General features: G+C 34.3%; 1 protein-coding gene across 6 annotated transcripts in view; it reads left to right on the top strand.

Annotated features, from left to right (window-relative positions):
* The window catches only part of PDS5B (PDS5 cohesin associated factor B), a 195502-nt gene that overhangs the window by 172498 nt on the left and 3169 nt on the right, over positions 1-19835 (top strand). For 2 of the 6 annotated variants that reach the window (XM_047723117.1, XM_047723118.1), the window contains exons 25-33: positions 852-1056; positions 1963-2077; positions 3828-3960; positions 6738-6857; positions 8046-8108; positions 8697-8842; positions 11544-11649; positions 16338-16777; positions 16868-16978. In XM_047723117.1, coding sequence (XP_047579073.1) covers positions 852-1056; positions 1963-2077; positions 3828-3960; positions 6738-6857; positions 8046-8108; positions 8697-8842; positions 11544-11649; positions 16338-16777; positions 16868-16978 — 1439 coding nt within the window. The remainder of the gene's footprint in view (positions 1-851; positions 1057-1962; positions 2078-3827; positions 3961-6737; positions 6858-8045; positions 8109-8696; positions 8843-11543; positions 11650-16337; positions 16778-16867; positions 16979-19835) is intronic. The other 4 variants (XM_047723120.1, XM_047723121.1, XM_047723119.1 and 1 more) reach the window with 4 other exon arrangements.

Raw genomic sequence — 19835 nt, forward strand, 5'->3', positions numbered from 1 at the left:
AGTAATTTGGTGTTTCTGAAATTGATTAGCAACATAGCAACACTTGCCTTTAGAGTTGTGCATTTTTTTTAAAGATTTTATTTATTTATTTGACAGACAGAGATCACAAGTAGGCAGAGAGGCAGGCAGAGAGAGAGGAGGAAGCAGGTTCCCTGCTGAGCAGAGAACCTGATGTGGGACTCGATCCCAGGACCCTGGGATCATGACCTGAGCCGAAGGCAGAGGCTTTAACCCACTGAGCCCCTAGAGTTGTGCATTTTAATCTGAATAGTTTTTTCAGTGTTAAAACTAAAATATATGAGTTGGACAGAGTTTTCTCTTGCTCAGTAAGTGAAGTAGCCTAATATGAGATACTATTTAAACTATTTTTAATACCTTAAGTTAGGATAGATCTATATGTACTAGTTTATCTATTTTAAAAGTCCATCCAGGGTGCCTGGGTGTCTCAGTCAGTTAAGCATCTGCCTTTGGCTCAGATCATGATCCCAGGGTCCTGGGATCGAGCCCTGCGTGAGGCCTCCCTGTTCAGTGGGGAGCCTGCTTCTCCCTCTTCCTCTCCCCCTCCCCCTGCTCATGCTTGGGCTCACTTCTCTCTCTCTCTCAGATAAATAAATGAAATCTTTCTTTAAGAACATTCATTATTTTCTAACACATGTAGCTGGTAGTTATTAATTAGGGTCTAGGTGAACATTCTAGCCTTGAAATTATCATATCACAACTTCTCAGTCTTGTGAGCAGAAGCAATGTTGTGAATACACTCAGTCTCCTTTCCCCTTCAAATTTTGTATTTGGGGTTTTACTTACTCTTTGCTGCCATGTGAATAATCTGTGGAATAATTATGTCTTTACAGGATGAATGCTATCAAGTAAGACAAGTGTTTGCTCAGAAACTTCACAAAGGCCTTTCCCGATTAAGGCTTCCACTTGAGTATATGGCAATCTGTGCACTTTGTGCAAAAGATCCTGTAAAAGAGAGAAGAGCTCATGCTAGGCAATGTCTGGTAAAAAATATAAATGTGAGACGCGAGTATCTGAAGCAACATGCAGCTGTTAGTGGTAAGCATATATGAAAATGAAAAGTATACTTTTCTAGTGTACTAGTTCCAGTTTTATAGAACACAAACTGATGTTACTGTTATTTATTCTTGTCTAATCAGTAGTTGTTAAATATAAGGTATTACTATTTTTCAGTAACTGCTTTCCTTTTAAAAAGGTCATTTTTAAAATATAAATGCATAGATATTTAAATATCAACTCATATTGTCTATATAACTGACTAAATGGCTAAGGAAAATAAGCACTGACACTGGAGATACTTTAAATAAAACAGTAAAATACAGATATATGTATAAAGATTGTCTAAGTACTATCTTTGAGATTAAAAAAGTACAGTCTTTTGTTTTTCATCATTCTCACCCAGAGCTGATGTTAATATCAGGTGCTTGTGTGCCTGTTTTTAACCTGCTCACTTTATCCTATCTGTGTTATTATCAAATAGCATCTCATCCATGTTATTATCAAATGGTATCAATCATCCTCTGTTTTTTGTGCCATTGAAAGATGTGTCATATGTTTGCTTAGCAGCTTAACAAGGGAGTGTTAAACATACAGTTGCTCATAATAACAAGAAAAGTGGATCTTATGTTTCTTAATTTCTTAGTCATGGATAGTTTTTTTCTGATCAGTTTTTACCATGTGCATTTGAAACTGAAAATACTTGTCTTAATAGCCTTAGCAAATGGTGCATTTAGTAGGCCTTTCAGTATTGGACGTGGTGGATGAATAAATAAACTTTTTATGATTTTCCTCAACACTGGACATTTCAGTATGTTTTTCTACTAGCCACGTGGTAAACTCTTGGGATGCAGGAAATAATGGTATCAGAGTCAGAGACAGAAAGAGTAAGATTTGGTTTTCTAACAACCTGAATGTTTTTATTTATTTATTTTTTTTCTTTTTCAGAAAAATTACTGTCTCTTCTACCAGAATATGTTGTTCCATATACAATTCACCTTTTGGCACATGACCCAGATTATGTCAAAGTACAGGATATTGAACAACTTAAAGATGTTAAAGAGTAAGACTTTTTTCATCCCATTTTCATGTTTTCTGAAAGGTTTTTCTCTTTGCTGCTAATAATGGAATCCCCGTTATAATTAGTTTATTTGATTTATTTAGTTTCTTAGAAATTTAGGTTCTTTCCCTTATTTATTCTCTTGTTTTTTTTCATACCATCCCTTCATATTCATTTCCTATGTGATTTCCCAAAACTTAAGTTAGCATAATTACTGTATTACTGTTCTATTTCTCTACCATTCTGGCATGTCTTTTCTGTTGATGCAGTCCATTAAAAACTTCTGTTACAGTTTTTGTCTTTTCCTACTTTCTTCTGCAACTCTAGATTTTCATGTGGGCTTTATTCACATAGCACTTTTTCTTTGCAGTAACTATCTACCTTTAATAATGGGCTAAGCTGGTAACGAGGGAACTACCCCACTTACTACTCCATTGGTGATTCTCTAGTTCAAGTTTATGACACTTGTAATTATTTCAGTTATTGTTGAGAGGCCAAAAAACCACCTATGCCTGGGTGTGTGGAACAGGGAAATATATTGGTATTTAGAGAAGTCTTTATAATACTAGTAGAGTTCTTTAAATTAAGTTTGAGGCCCCAATCCTCTTTCTGCTATAATAAAGGATGATCTTTGTGATTTTGAGTAAATGAACTTATTATGCCTTTAGCTTCATATTAAAATAACTGGTGGTTTTTTAGTACATAGAAATATTTTATAGTTAAATATTTGAGGTGCCTCAAGAGGATAAAATCAGATTACAGATAACTTTCTCATGGCAAAGGAAAAGCCATTACCTCCTTTTAGCCACAGTTTGTTTTTTTAAAAACAAGCAATTCTCCCAAAATGAGTTCTGCGTTAGAGTGATTGTGACTAATGAAATCTTCTAAGCACCCTGCTTTCTCAGAGAACTTTGGTTTTTGAAATACATTTAATATTCTTCGGAATTTACTAAACATTTGGTTTATTTTTAAATTGCCCCAGTATAGTCATGAGTCATCACCCCATTCTGTCAGAGAGCCATTCCAGGAGAACTTATCCTATACCTGAGATCTCTAAGGTTATTTTTCCCCTTCTAGAATGATACCTTGTTTCATATTTCTCTCTTCCCCCTTTACTTTTCTCCTCTGTGCCAAAACCCTGTCCCATTCTGTCTGTAAAGTGATAAATCACCTTCAGTTTGTTCTGGAATAGGGTCGTACGTAATTAATGTAAGCTAGTGAAACTTCCTTGTAATTTTTCCCTTTCTAAGCAAAGACAGTATATGTAGTTGTCAGCGATGACTTTTTCTTCTCTAACTTATTAGCAAGACTTTTAACTACTAAGTTGAGTAGTTATATTTTCTTGAAAACTTCCATCAGGATTGCAGTCAGTCTTGAGTATTGAGGCTTCACTTTATCTCTGACCCAATTATTACTTTAGGCAGTCTTCCCTCCCTATCTTGCTAGGAGTTAGGATCACTTTATTCTCTCCACCATTTAAGTTCTTTTTTAACCTGCCTCCTTGGGAACATTAGTGAAATTTTGGGAAGGGGGTCTTATGAATTCACACCTACATTGCTGGTAAGTTATGGTATGTATGCATGACATACCTTTTTTTCTCTGTTGATTTATAGCTAGTTTTTCCTTTTTATTTTTTTTTCTATTTATGGAGTTTATTACATTTTTATTTAGAATTATTGTATCATATTAAACAGCCAGTTTTTTCCACTTCATTTCTTTTTCTCCCCCCTCCTTTTTTTTTTTTTTTTTTTAGATGTCTTTGGTTCGTTCTAGAAATACTAATGGCTAAAAACGAAAATAACAGTCATGCATTTATCAGAAAGATGGTAGAAAATATTAAACAAACAAAGGATGCCCAAGGACCAGATGATGCAAAAATGAATGAAGTATGTAATTCTTTTTAAATAATTGTGATTCCCTGTTGATTTAAGCATTCGAGTGTGGATATGCTACTTCTGTAGTATGTATAGACATTATCAGTCTTTTTATTAGTATTTAATAATTAGTATTTCTATTAGTAATTTGAATTACTGATCTAGAATCACTAATGTGGAATTAGTAGTAATGCTGTTACTAGAAAATAATGAAAATAATAGGTTAAGGTATACTATTATACTGAAAACTTAAATTAATGTGCTTTGCAGATAATTGTGTTGTTTTTACAAGTTGAAGGTTTGTGGCAATCCTGCACTGAGCAAGTCTCGTGGTACCATTTTCCAACAGCATTTGCTTATTTCATGTCTCTGTGTCATATTTTGGTAATTCCTGCAGTACTTCAAACTTTATCATTGTTACCATCTATGTTATGTAAACTGAGATCAGTGATCTTGGATGTCAACTATTGTAAATGTTTTGGGGTGCCACACCTGCACCCACCTAAGATGGCAAACTGAAATGACAGATGTTATGTGTGTTCTGACTGCTCTATCCAGCAGCTGTTCCCCCATCTCTCTCCCTCTTCTCAGGCGCCCCTGTTCCCTGAGACACAATAATATGGAAATTAGGCCAATTAATAACCCTACAGTGGCCTCTAAGTGTTGAAGTGAAAGGAAGAGTCAGGTGTCTCTTACTTTAAATCAAAAGCTAGAAATGATGAAATTTGGTGAGGAAATCATGTAGAAACTGAGAAAGACTGAAAGTTAGGTCTCTTGCCAAATAGCCAAGTTGTGCATGCAAAGGAAAAGTTTTTGAAGGAAATTAAATGTGCTACTCCAGTGAAAACACAAATGTTTAGAAAGCAAAACATCCTTATTGCTGACACAGAGAAAGTTTGGCCTGAATAGAAGATCAGACTAGTGACAACATTCCCTTAAACCACAGCCTAATCCAGAGTGAAGCCCTAACTCTCTGTAATTCTGTGAGGGCTCAGAGAGGTGAGGAAGCCGCAGAAGAAAGCAGAAGCTAACATAAGTTTGAGGGAAAGAAGTCAGCTCCATAGCAGAAAGTACAAGCTGAAGCAGCAAGTGCTGGTGGAAAAGCTGCAGCAAGTTACCCAGTAGATCTAGCTAAGGTGGTTAATGAAGGTGATTACACTAAACCACGTTTTTTCAGTGTAGATAAAACAGCCTTCTGTTGGAAGATGTCATCAAGGACTTTCATAGCTAGAGAGGAGAAGTCCTTCAAAGCGTGGCTTCAAAGGACAAGCTGACTCTCTTGTTAGGGGCTACTGTAGCTGGTGACTTGAAGCTGAAGCCAGTGCTCTTGTATCATTCTGACAATCCTAGGGCTCTTATGAATTATGCTAGATTCACTCTGAGTGCTCTATACATAGAACAACAAAGACTGAATAACAGCACATCTGTTTACAACATGGTTTACTCAATATGTTAAGCCCATAGTTGAGATCTGCTAAGAAAGATTCCTTTCAAAATGTTACTCATTGTTGATAATGCACCAGTTCATCCAAAAAGCTCTGACAGAGACATATAATGAGATGAATGCCGTTTTCATGCCTGCTAACACAGCATCCATTCTGCAACCCATGGATCAGGGAATAATTTCTACTTTCAGGTCTTCATTTTATAAGGGTATAGCTGCCATAGATTGTGGTTCTTCTGATAGGTCTGGGAAAAGTCAATTGAAAACCTGGAAAAGATTCTCCATTCTACATCCATTAAGAACATTTGTGATTAATGGGAAGGATTTAAATTATCAGCATGGAGTGGAGTTTGAAAGAAGTTGATTCCAACCCTCCTAAATGTCCTTGAGGGGTTCAAGACTTCCATGGCTGCAGTAACTGCAGATGTGGTAGAAATAGCAAGAGAACTTAGAAGTGGAACCTAGAGATATGCCTGAATTGTTGCAATTTCATGATAGAACATTAATGATTAGGAGTTGCTTGTGATGGATGAGCAAAGAAAGTGGGTTCCTGAGATGAAGGTGAAGATGCTGTGAAGATTGTTCAAAGGACAACAAAGGATTTAGTGTGTTACACAAATTTAGTTGATAAAACACAGTAAGGTTTGAGAGGATTGACTCTAATTTTGAAAGTTCTTCTGTGGGTAAAATGCTATCAAACAGCAGCACATGCTACTGAGAAATTATTCACGGAAGGAAGAGTCAGTCAGTGCAGCAAACTTCATTATTGTCTTGTTTCAAGAAATTGCCACAGTTCAGCAACCACCGCTCTGATCAACAGCAGCCATCAGCACTGAGGCAGGACTCTGTACTAGCAAAAAGATCGCAAGTCACTGAAAGCTCAGATGATGGTTAGCATTTTCAGCAATAAAGTTTTCTAAAAACCTCCATCTATCTATCTATCTGGGCAGGCTCCATGCCCAGCACGGAGCCCTGTGCGGTGCTTATACTCATGACCCTAAGATCAAGACCTGAGCTTAGATCAAGAGTTGATCTGAGTCACCCAAGCACCCCTGCAATAAAATATTTTTTGATTACTTATACTATAATTGTATATTGTATTTAGATATAATGTTGTTACACACTCAGTAGACTATAGTGTAGTGTAAACATAACTTTTACATGCACTGGGAAGCCAAAAAATTCATTTGACTTAATTACAACATTTACTTTATTGTGCTTTAGAGCTGAATCTGCAGTATCTCTGAGGTATGCCTGTACTGAATGCATGTTCTAGAATTACTCCTAATTCACAGAGTCGAGGATGCTACCTTAAGTATCTAATTTTTTTTTAATACCATTGCAGAAACTGTACACTGTGTGTGATGTTGCCATGAATATCATCATGTCAAAAAGCACCACATACAGTTTGGAATCTCCTAAAGACCCAGTACTACCAGCTCGTTTTTTCACCCAACCTGACAAGGTAGTTGTTGTAGATTTTGTTTGTATAGATTGTAATAAAATGTATTCTCAGCATTAGGTTGTGGGAGGATTAGGAAGGATCGGTATCAAGAGCTGGCGATCTACTAATGTCTTGGAAAAGTCACTATGAATCTTCCTAATGTGGTTCAAGACAAGAATATGGGTCAAACTAGAGGACACAAATAAGGTTCAGAGATTAGTTAAGATGATCTAGAGTTTGTGTTCAGAGTTTTATGCTGGTGTGTGAATTCAGGCAAAAATGTGATCAAAGCATGTAGATCTCTTGTTATTGGCCATTGATCCAAAATGGGAAGGAGAATGCTGACAGGGTCACAGTCTGAAGTTATAAGCCTTGATTGAGATTCATAACTGGTATGAAGAAACAAGCAGAGAACAGTACTGGAACAGTTTCAAGACCCAAGGAATGTTTACAAAAATGTTCCTAAACCACTTTTACAAACCTCAGGTATTGCATGTGATATAATAAGTGTTTTCCAGAATTGTTCTTAGAGATTCATAATGAACCTAAGCCTGTTGACTGAGAGTCTGGAAACTACCACTACTGATTTTGGCTTTTCATACAATACTAATTAAAGTCTAACCAATGTATAGAGATTTACAACAGCCTTGTATGTATGCTCACCCAGTAGCTAAAAGGGACTGTCTGCTTTTAAGCATTCCCCTTGTTGTGATTAACAACAGGAGTATATGTGGCCTCTTCTCTGGAGAGTATTGTTACAGAAGCATGTGTTTTCTGATGCGCTAACAGAGCTCTAACATGTTAGATGTTAAATGTGTTTTTGTTAATATTGGAATTGGTATGAGATTAGTTTAAATTTATTACAGTATTTATTTATTTATTTTTAGGGGAGGGGAGGGACAGAGGGAGAGAGAGAATCTTAAGCAGGCTCCATGTCCAGAGCAGAGTCTGACACGGGGCTCAAATTCGTGACCCTGAGATCATGATCTGAGCTGAAATGAAGAGTCAGGTGCTTAACCAACTGAGTCACCTAGGTGCCCCTTATTACAGCATTTAAAATTAGTGACTGAAATTTTGTGTTTGAACTGATTATTTAAATATGTATTATGCACTGTGAAACAAAAGCTGTTGTATGCATTGTTGGCTTCAAAACACCTCTTGTATAGTGTTTCAGTATTCACTAACTGCAACTTTTTCCCTTGCTTGTAGAATTTCAGTAACACCAAAAATTACCTGCCTCCAGAAATGAAATCATTTTTCACTCCTGGAAAAGTATGTGCTGAGAATCATTCTAATTTTTATGTGGCAGTTTATTTTAGTATTATTGGCATAACTATGTTATTTTATAAAATATTTCATTGAAAATCGATATATCTTATGATAGTAAATATAATTATTAGATTTCTTCCATTTACTAATTAGAAATAATTATATTTTAGATGCAAGCTGAGATACATGAATTTATTTTGTAGCTTATAAGAAAGCCCTGGAGACCTTGATCCTTAAATATTTTACCCTATAATAATATGATAAAAGTCTTAAGAGTTAAAAACATCTTCTTAGGTCCTTCCAAAGGAATAGTCTGATTATCTTTTTTTGTTGACTGCATATTTTATTTGTCCTCAGTTTCTATGTAAGCCTTTTCCTCTAGACAACTAAGATAGCATTAACTATTATGCCATCTATATAGTTTTTCACTCATTCAAGTGATAATTCATAATCTTTATATTGCTTAAGGATAGGCATATTTGTGTGTGTGATTTGTATGTAAACACTTTGACAGATTTTTTTATGGTTCTTTACATGTAAATTTCTTTTGGCTTTAATCAAATAGAAAGAGATATGCATTTTTCATTTCAGCCTAAAACAACCAATGTTCTAGGAGCTGTTAATAAGCCACTTTCATCAGCAGGCAAGCAATCTCAGACAAAGTCATCTCGAATGGAAACTGTAAGCAATGCAAGCAGCAGCTCAAATCCAAGCTCTCCTGGAAGAATAAAAGGGAGGTAAGTACCTAAGAAATATCATACTTTACATTTAAGGATTCCAACAAGGCACCGAGATCTAAAATGATGTAACCCAAAACATTTAATGTCAGAGCATGGAAATCATTGCATATCTGAACATTCCCATTTAACATTGGTAGCCATTTACAAGTTCTTACTTATTTGCTCTCTTATTTTAGATAGGCATTTCATCTTATTACCCTTTCATATTTTACCTTGCTGGTAGAACCTGTGTTCGTAGACATAAGCTAAATGTCTAGCAGTCATGAAACTTATATTATGGTACATCTGTGCAATGGAATACATAATCATTAAAAATGAAGTATGAGCTAATATGAATTATTTCCACAATACATTATTGAGTAAAAAAGGCAAAGAATAGAACAGTGTTATAGTATTTTCAAGTTTTTAGAAAGGATTTGTATTCACACTGGCTTTTATTGTATAGAAAGTTTTTGGAAGACTACACAATGTCCTATGGTAATCTAGTGTAGGAGGGAGATTATTTTATATATTCTTTGATTTGAATTTCTTTTTCCTGTTACATGTATAAACTTTTTTGTTCAAAAAATTGTTTTAAAATTGTACTTTCAAATCATGCTCTACAAATTTTTCTTTTTAAGAAGGAAAAGGGAAAATTCACACTTTCACTAGTTTCAGTATAATGCTTCGTACACGGTTTGTTAGCCGCAGAACCTTGTACAGGGCTTAACTATCACTGTTTATTGATTTTGCTTAGTTTTTAGGAAAGACTGTGCTATCTTTTGTATTGTTTTTAACCAATCAATAAAGAAAGGACACGTTTTTTTTTTTTTTTTTTTTTTTTTTTTTTAATTGGACAGAGAGATCACAAGTAGGCAGAGAGGCAGGCAGAGAGGAGGAAGCAGGCTCCCCACTAAGCAGAGATCCCGATGCGGGGCTCGATCCCAGCACCCTGGGATCATGACCTGAGCCGAAGGCAGAGGCTTAACCCACTGAGCCACCCAGGCACCCCAAGAAAGGACACATTCTAAAATGTCTTATCAATTTCCTTGTAATGAATAAATTGTTAAGTGATATATAAAATAGTAGAAATTTAACAAAAATTACATAAATAGCTCTTGCTTTAGATTCCTGTATTAATACATATTAGTGGCTGATACCTACCTGACCCTTCATCTATATCATTTGGACGTTTTCTAGTGGATGGCCCCATACTTGACATTACCAAAACATTTCCCCAACTCATTTCCTAAATTACTGGTTTTTCTTTTTGAATTCCTGGTTATAATCAAAGATGATCTAATTCACACAGTCATTTAGACTAAGAGCCTCAGAATTGTCTTTGACTCTTCCCTCTATGCTAAGATATTGCTGTGGAGCCTAGTGATCTGATTTGTACTTTTATTAGATTGCCTTGGTTGTGGAGAATAGAGGAACTAGACTTGAGGTGGAGAAGCCAGTTAGGAGTCAGCTAATAGTAATTCAGGGAAGGGATAGAGGGAGGAAGATGGTAAATAGTCAAATTTAGGATTTATTTTGATGGTAGAGCCAAATAGTTTTGCTGATGGGTCAGATGTGAATAATTATGGAAATGGAGTATTTAAGGATGTACCCTAGGTGTTTTGCCTCTGTATTTAGTGGTGGTGCCATTTACTGAGATGTAGAAGCCAAATTTGAGGGGGAACAGGCTGTGTGTGTGTGTGTGTGTGTGTGTGTGTGTTCTGGGGAGATGGAGAAAAAAGGAGTGTCCAAATGACTGTTTTGGTTAAAGTTGAGATGCCTATTAGAAATTCAAGTGAGGGGCGCCTGGGTGGCTCAGTAGGTTAAGCTGCTGCCTTTGGCTCAGGTCATGATCTCAGGGTCCTGGGATCGAGTCCCGCATCGGGCTCTCTGCTCAGCGGGGAGCCTGCTTCCCTCTCTCTCTCTCTCTCTCTGCCTGCTTCTCTGTCTACTTGTGATCTCTCTCTGTCAAATTTAAAAAAAAAAAAAAATCTTAAAAAAAAAAAAAGAAAGAAATTCAAGTGAGTGGACAATTAGCTATGTGAGTATAGAGCTCAGGGTGACTTCTGGGCCAGAGATTGAGATTTAGGATTTAACAATGTTTAAATGGTTTTTAAAGCCAGTTTAAGGTTGTGATCACCTAGGACAGAAGACAGCCTTTATACCAATAAATGAGAGCATGTGCTATTAATTCACTTAGTATTTATTGAATGCCTGCTTTATGGCTGGCACTGGTACAAGTGCTTAGTATAAATTGCTAAGTACAGTTGACAAAATGATCCATGCTTACACTCTAGCAGGAGAAGATGGTAGAGAATAAACACAATAACTTTACTGTATTAGAGGGTATTATAAGTTCAGAGAAGAAAAAGTGGAATGGGGCTATGGGAGAGATATAAGGGACGGTGCAGATTGTAGTAATACAGGCCAATTCAACTTGCTGACAAGAAAAGTTTTAATTTATATGCCCACTCCAAAATGGAATTTAGGTTTTAAAAAGACTTAGGAAAAAACCTAAATTTGTGATTTTTTTTAATTTTCCCGATTATGTTAAATGTGATTTGTTGCTTGTTGGTTTGTTGCTAAATATGATAGAATAAAATGGATACTTTTTTGAAAAGAATGAAACTTCCTCATAAAGCTGTAAAGCTATGCTAGGGAACAGAAAAATTTTTTAAGGTTATTTCATTGCAATAATTATAAATGTCTGTATTAAAAGGCTTGATAGCTCTGAAATGGATCACAGTGAAAATGAAGATTACACAATGTCCTCACCTTTGCCAGGAAAAAAAAGTGACAAGAGAGACGACTCTGATCTTGTAAGGGTGAGATATTTGGTTTGTTTTTATGATAATTATAATAATATTGATAAAAACAATTTTACCGTGTAAATAATTTTTACAATGAAACCAGTTAACACTGTTCTCAAATTTGACACTTGATTTTCTTTTAATGGTTTTAATCACAAATTTGAGTTTACAGTTACCCTCTATCATATAATTTAAGGATATTGAATCTCTTGTATTTCTTGCCATTTTAATAAGTGATCTTTATCTGTAGATCTTTGAAATCAAACATGCCAGTCCCATACTCAGAACTGCTTGGGGTTTTTTTTGTTGTTTTGTTGGTGTTTTTAAAGCACAGTAAGTTTAGACTTAGCATCAGAAGGGATGTAGAATGAGGGTCCTTAAAGGTTCTTCCATTTTCGATGATTTCTTGAGCCTTTCATTACTAGACAAGCTTCTAGTAGTGAAATGCTACAGTCTTCATAAAGGCTGCCTTTAGGTTTTAAATTTTAATAATAATGATAACTTATATGACAGAAACAATTTATAAATGTCATTTAAAGACAGATTTAGTGCAGATATAAAATACAGTTATGTATTCAATACAACCTGATAGCTTTAATAATTGGACACATTTTGACCTTCTAGGTTAGCTTTAAACATTTCTTGAATAATCAGTGAGGCTCTCTGAATCAGTTACTTTACCTGTAAAGTGTGGCTACTTAGCTGGTAAGATCAGAATAAATGAATTATCCTAAGTTAATCGGTGTTGCTGCTGTTTTATTATTATAAAGATCAATATTTTTGATTAATGATTATTATAAAGTAAAAGTTAATGCATTTGAATCTACTCTGTTAGGAGAGGTGGAAGGTTATTAATAAAATACTTTTGCTTTCACTGAAATACTAATGCCCTCCATGTCTACCACTGGCCCAACATTACATATCCCAAAACGTTTAAGTTATTTTCAGTTGTTTTCAAGTTTCTCCAGTAATTTGTTTTGCCAGATTGTTTTTCTTTCCACTTGAAAAATTATAATTATGAAATTCTTTCTAAATCCTTACTATTCATACTGTAAATTCTGATTTTTATTGGCTGTTTAAAAATTTTGCCCAAGCAGAATTAAAAATTGATCGCTTAGCCAGAAAGGAAACCTGTTATCTGGATTTATAGAAGAGAACCTTGAATTGAAAAAGGTATTTATGTCTTCTAGTCGTACTTCTCACTTAATGCACAAATTCCTTCATTAGCATTTATGAGAGTTGGTTAGCACATGCTTGAAAATGCCTTAGGTGGAGAGCTTATAATTTCTCTCATTTATTGGAATCATCAGCTAGGCCACCCATACCCAGATACTGTCCTGTTCCCTTATTCCCACGTCCCCCCAAAATTTGGGAAACATGGTTCTGATGGATTTTGTTATATTATAAATTCTATATCTAGCTCTACCTTCTGGAGCACTGAAGAACAAAGTTTCTGTATTTCATGGAAAAGTTTTAAAATTCTGTGCTTTTGAGATTGATTTGTATGATTATAATGGAGGCCTTTGGCTGCCTTTTGTGTAACATTGCATCCATTTTCAGAAATATTACAAGAACCTTAATAATAAATATCAACTGAAATATCAACTGAATTTAGCATCATGAGACAGAAGTTCAGTTTAAAGACCAGTAGATTATAGTGGAAGAGTACTGTCTTTAAATGTGCTACCACCTTGACATTAAAATTTCACCACAGGGGCGCCTGAGTGGCTCAGTGGGTTAAGCCGCTGCCTTCGGCTCGGGTCATGATCCCAGGTCCTGGGTTCGAGCCCCACATCGGGCTTTCTGCTCAGCAGGGAGCCTGCTTCCTCCTCTCTCTCTGCCTGCCTCTCTGCCTACTTGTGATTTCTCTCTGTCAAATAAATAAATAAAATCTTAAAAAAAAAAAATTTCACCACAAAGGAATTATTCTCCATATACATTTATATTCAAATATTTAGTTTTACAAAGAATATATTTTCTCTGTTTTCTGCTTCAAACCTCAGTTTTATAATCCCTCTGTTCTTAAGACAGTACAGTGCAAAATGAAGAGGAAACCGAGAAGGTAGTGCTTTAGCAAACTAGATTGTTTTATAGTATTCTCAAGAAAGCAGACATTGAATACCCTGTTTACCACCAACCTTTTCCAGAGTTCAACCACCTTATCACATTTTTGGACATCAAAATGAATTGTAACATTTAAAATTGGAGGTGATAATTTTAAATTTAGTTTTTATTCAGTATTTCCCTCCTCTGTGCATCTCTGAAAAACAATAATCAATTCTTAATTTATATACAAAACTCTAAATAAACATTAACAAATTAAACCAGTCATTTAAAGGTCTATTTTTCCTGAAGTGTAAGGATAATTTAATGCTAAGAAATCTTTTAATATAATATAGCAAATAAGGATACCATATAAGAATACTAACAAGATAATCTCAGGTCATATCAAGAAGACATAAATACAATTAAAAATCCATTCTTGATACATATGAACTCTTAATAAACTAATACAAGCAGGGTATTTCCTTAACATGCTGAAAGTTTTATCTGTTTAAATCAGTAGTCATTGATTCAGTTACTCTTAAGTTATTCATACAGGCAAAATGCTTGAAGCATTTTTATTAAAAATCAGCAAAACAAGCTACTGTTGTCATCACTATTATTTAATATTGTTCTAGAATATTTGACAAATTCAGGAAGACATGAACTAGGAGTCAAAGATATGACAATGAAAAAGAAGAAACATTCATTTTTAATTTTGTATTCTTAGAAAAATAAGAGAAGCAATTGAAAAACTAAGAATTTAGCATGGTAATTTTTCTTTATATCAAAAATTTTTTAAATATATTATGTATGTTATATATTACATGTATATATATATTCTTTATATACACTTGTGGGGAAGGAGATTTGCTACACCACAATAACCACTACAACAACAAAAATAGATAGATTCATTGAACTAAACTTCCTTAAAAAAAAGTAGGGGGAAACTATGTGGAGATACCCAAATTGAGAAACATACAAGACTTGAAGAGAAAGAAGGCATACCATGTTCTTTAATGGGAAAAATGAATAAGAAAAGATGACCATTCTTTCTAAATGAATCTATATGTAATTATAAAATTCCAGTATGGTTTTAAGCACATGTGGAAGAATAAATAAATACAAAAAAGAAGAGTAATAATAAGATAAGCACAGCCAGACACAAATGTATTTATTTATAATTAGTAAAATATTATGCTGCTATTACAATAGCTCAGAAACATTATTAATTTTTAAAACATAATAAAAATAAAGGAGGCATTACAAGTCAGTGATTTTTTAAATGATTGGAATATTCTTTGGGGGGTCGATAGGAAAAATAGTTTAGAACTTCATCTCAAATCCTATTAAGATACAATAATGTCTTTTTGCTCAGGCAGCCATAACAAAATACCATAGGCTGGGTGGCTTAAACAAATTAATTTTCTTACCATTTTGAAGGTTGGGAATTCAAGATCAAAGTGCTGGCCAATTTGCTTCCTGGTGAGAGCTCTCTTCCTGGTTTGCAGATGGCCACCTCACCGTGTCCTCACATGGTGGAGAGAGACAGAGGTGTCTCTCTGAGGGCCCTACTCACAGTGATGATCTCATCTCAAGTATCTCCCAAAGACCTCTTCTTCAAATACCATAATATTAGGGTTTATAGGTTCAACATGTGAATTTTGTGTGGGCACAATTCAGTCCATAACAAATAGGAACTAAAATTTAAATATACACAACAAAATAGAATGTGGATTAAAATACTAAGACTCCAGTGTACAAATGAGCAAAGAACATAATACCAATGATATAATTAGGGAGTTCTCAGACAGGAAACAAAATGACTATTAAACTAATCAGATGATTTTTGTGTTCTTTTCACTGATTTTTAAGAATGTAAGTTGGCACAAACTTTTTGGAAAGAAAATTTACATTAATTTATGGGTATTATACATATATATGTATGGTGAGGTATAAGGGCCATATTATTCTTGATTTCTTTGGAGAATTTCCTCAGTTTCCATCTTCTGGTCAGTGTATAAATTCTCTGATTATAGACTAGGCTTTTATTTTAACTTTGAGTTACAAATTAAATGATTTAAATTGTTTTATTTTTAATTAGTTGTACATGGAAAGAAGCAGTATCTTTCAGAAGTGATTCAGAACTTACTAAAATTTTTAATAAGTGATTAATATGTTTAACTTTTCTATCTTGCAACCTCCGTTTATAAAATAAAAGTAGTTCTTTTATGGTGTCTAAGCATGATATATAGCATGGTTGATAGTTTATGTCTTATACACTGTGTAATGAAATTAGAATTATTTAAACTGACTATCAAAGCAGATCTTTTGTACTTTAGTTATCCATTGTTCAAGAAATTTAGAATTTTTTAATGAAATAAATAGCTCTTCGTTAAAATTTATAATTTAATAAAATACTGATCTTGAAAGGTTTCCATTTGAGGCTCTCTACCATAGTAAAAATAAAAATATATCCTCTTACCTAGATAATTTTTTTAGTTAAAATACAAGTAGTTATGGTTCTGATGTGTGCTTAAGAACTCTGCATTTTATTTAAGCACATTTTTATGACAAAATAGCATGTTTTTTGTTTTATTTTTCAAATTGGGCATACTTAACAATTTTATGTTTGAAATTGTGATTTTTATTCCTAGTCTGAATTGGACAAACCTAGAAGCCGGAAAAAAACACCTGTCACAGATTCAGAAGAGAAATTAGGTATGGATGACCTCACTAAGTTGGTACAGGAACAGAAACCTAAAGGTAGTCAGCGTGGACGGAAGAGAGGCCACACGGCTTCAGAATCAGATGAACAGCAGTGGCCTGAGGAAAAGAGGCTCAAAGAAGATATATTAGAAAATGAGGATGAACAGAATAGTCCACCAAAGAAAGGTAAAAGAGGTCGACCACCTAAACCTCTTGGTGGAGGTACACCAAAAGAAGAGCCAACAATGAAAACTTCTAAAAAAGGAACCAAAAAAAAATCTGGACCTTCAGCACCAGAAGAAGAGGAAGAAGAAGAAAGACAAAGTGGAAATACAGAACAGAAGTCAAAGAGCAAACAGCACCGAACATCAAGGAGAGCACAACAGAGGTAAGTACATGCAACTCTGAACTGCATGTATTTAGTGACTATGTTATAAATCATAATTTGATGCTATGCACATTTGGGTCTTCTCCAAAGCAGAGCAGAATCTCCTGAAGGTAGTGCAGTTGAATCCACACAATCCACACCACAAAAAGGACGAGGAAGACCATCAAAAACGCCATCACCATCACAACCCAAAAAAAATGTGTAAGTTGTAAATAATATTAAGTTTCAAACCAGTTTCAAATTATTTTGCAAAAAAGTTCATAAATTTTCAAATATACATAGGGCTATATTTAAAATCCCATATATTTACTCTCATTACACTAGGTAAGATGAAGTTTTTATAAACTTACCTAGGTGATTAATATCCCAATTAACTCTCTGATAATATTTGTACATTTTTACAGGTCTTAGGCAAATCTTTATAAATAAATAGCAAGTAGATTATTTCCAATACAGACTTTATAGTACCTGGAGATGAGAAGGTATTTTTAAATAATCACATCATACTGACCATGTTGCCTTATCATTCCACACTAGAGTTTTTCTTAATGTCTCTCCTCAGCAGGAGGAAAATAGTTTTTACATTTTTGTAAAATAGTTTTTGTAACTATTTTGCAGAATAGTTTTTACATTTTTGCTTTTATTCTTTGAATTGTGTAGGAAAGTAACAGGCATTATTTTCCTTTAAATTATATCTACAGAAATTATCACATGTAGATTTGAAGTTTTTGGTGTTTTGACTTTGTTTCTTTTCTAATCAAATTAACACATCCATATCTACATATAAATAGTTTTGGAAGCACACGAACACATTTATAAGAAGTTACAGTAACAATTCTGTACCTAAGATTATTAAAGTAGCAGGAGTATCAGTACTGTAATTTGTATATTTTGCACTTTTCTCAGTTATTTAAATAGAACTAGAATAGCATGTCTTCCGTATGTCAGAAATTCTGCAGTTTTCTTAGAATAATCTCATTACATAATTACATCAGTGCCATGGCTTTTCAGACTTGCCAGCACACCTTGGCTTAATACTTAACTTATCTTAGAAGTGTTTCCTATTCCTGTGTATTCCACAGGAAGAGGAAAAGTTGCCTGAGTGTCTAGCTACTTCATGTCCTCTTCCATTTAATTTTTTCCTTGGGTAAAAAGTAAAGGTAAGTATGTTTTTGTGGTAGCTTTGTAAATGTGTTTGGATTCAATTACAGAAAATAACTGTTTTTAAACAAATTCTTAAGGAATATTAAATTTCCACAATTTTATGATGAGGAAATAACAGAATTATCTTTGAGGCTCATAACTGTAATTTGTTTATATTTGGACACCAAAAAATTAAGGACTTAAATAATTATCATGGCATTTCCTCATAGGAATGTCCTAAACCAACCAAGTGTTTCTTTTAAAAATCATTGCGAAAAAAAGACTCTGTATTCTGTCTTAACAGTGTATCTTCCCTTCACAGGGAACCTCTTTTTTAAGAACTAGTAGAATAACATATGTTATGATCTGCCTGTTTTTCTTGTTCTGACCTCAGTAGAATTGAGAAAGATTGTATTTTCCATGTAATCCCTGTTTTTTTCTTTTGTTAATTCTGAAAAACTGAATCATATAAAAAAATATACTTGGTTTGAGTGTGGATTAAAAAATACTTTAGATTACCTAATAGAAGTGATAAACTCTATTCTTAATTTTTTTTTTTAAAAGTTGCCATACAGAGAATAATAAGGTGATGATTATTGCCAGAAGGAAGTAGGTGTAGGGCACTTGGGCAAAATGGGTGAAGGGGAGTGGGAGATAGGGGCTTTGAGTTTGGGAATGAATAAATCACAGGAATAAAGGGACACGGCATTGGGAATATGGTCAGTAATACTGTAGTAGCATTGCATGGTGATAGATGGTAGCTATACTTGTAATGAGCATAGCATAATGTTTAAACAAGTTGAATCACTGTGTTGTGTACCTGAAAGAAACTAACGTAACGTTGTGTGTCAGCTGTACTCAAATAAAAAAAAGTTTTTAATTAAAGAATATACATGCAGATAGAAAAAAGATATTGAGAAGGATACATTTGATTAAATGGTGATATCTATTACATATATTTGATTGCCTCAAAGAGTACTAGTACTTCAGACAGTACTAGGTGCTGGGGGATATAGTGGCACAGAACAGACATGATTCTTGTTCTTATGGAATTTACCATCTAAATAGGCATGTACTCATTACATAATCACTTTTAAATATAGAATTCTAAATTATGATATGTGCCCTGATGAAAATTTAGGGTACTGTAAGAGAATGTAATGAAAGAGCTTTGGAATTGGGAAGTTTTCTCTTTGTAAAGTGACAGTTGATTTCTTGAAAATAGTAGGAGTTAGGCTGATGGAGAGCAAGAAGAACACAATTGGAAGGAACATTGGATTTGAAGGTTCCAAAGTAGGAAAAATCTTGGCCAATTCAGAGAGTTGAAGGAAGGCAAGAATTTGCCAGATTGTAGTTGTGAGGAATTGGGGAGTAGAAAGAGATGGGAATGGACAGGTAGCCAAAGACTGTCTGCAGGGCCTTATATACTATGTTAAGGAGGTTTTTGGAATTTCTGTCAATATAGTAGGTAGTTATTGAGGGGGAGGAATGACATCAGCTGCTTTTACATTTTTAGAGAAGAGGTAAAGAGATGAGAATGGTTTGGAAATGTGTAATAGCAATAGAGGTGGAGAGAAGTGAATAGGATTTGAGATTTCTTTATAAGAATTATGGGGCCAAATGAAGAGTGGTACACTAGTAAGAAGGACTCCAAATTTTCTGTTTTGAGCAGCTCAGTAGATACAGATGCCTTTTACTGAGTGGAGAAAAGATAACAGGAAGAGTAGACTTTGGTTTATGTTTTAAAATCCTTTATGGTATTGGTCTCAGTCACACGTTTTGTTACTTGGTCAATGTTTGTAGGTGAGATTCTGGGATTAAACGTTGGTTTAGGATTTAGAAAATATTTCTTGTTTTGTAAGGTAATGAAGGATAAAAATGATAATAATTGAGAATTTCTGAAATGAATAATTGA

This window comes from Lutra lutra, chromosome 3 (genome assembly GCF_902655055.1).
Source record: "Lutra lutra chromosome 3, mLutLut1.2, whole genome shotgun sequence".
Classification (NCBI taxonomy): Eukaryota; Metazoa; Chordata; class Mammalia; order Carnivora; family Mustelidae; genus Lutra; species Lutra lutra.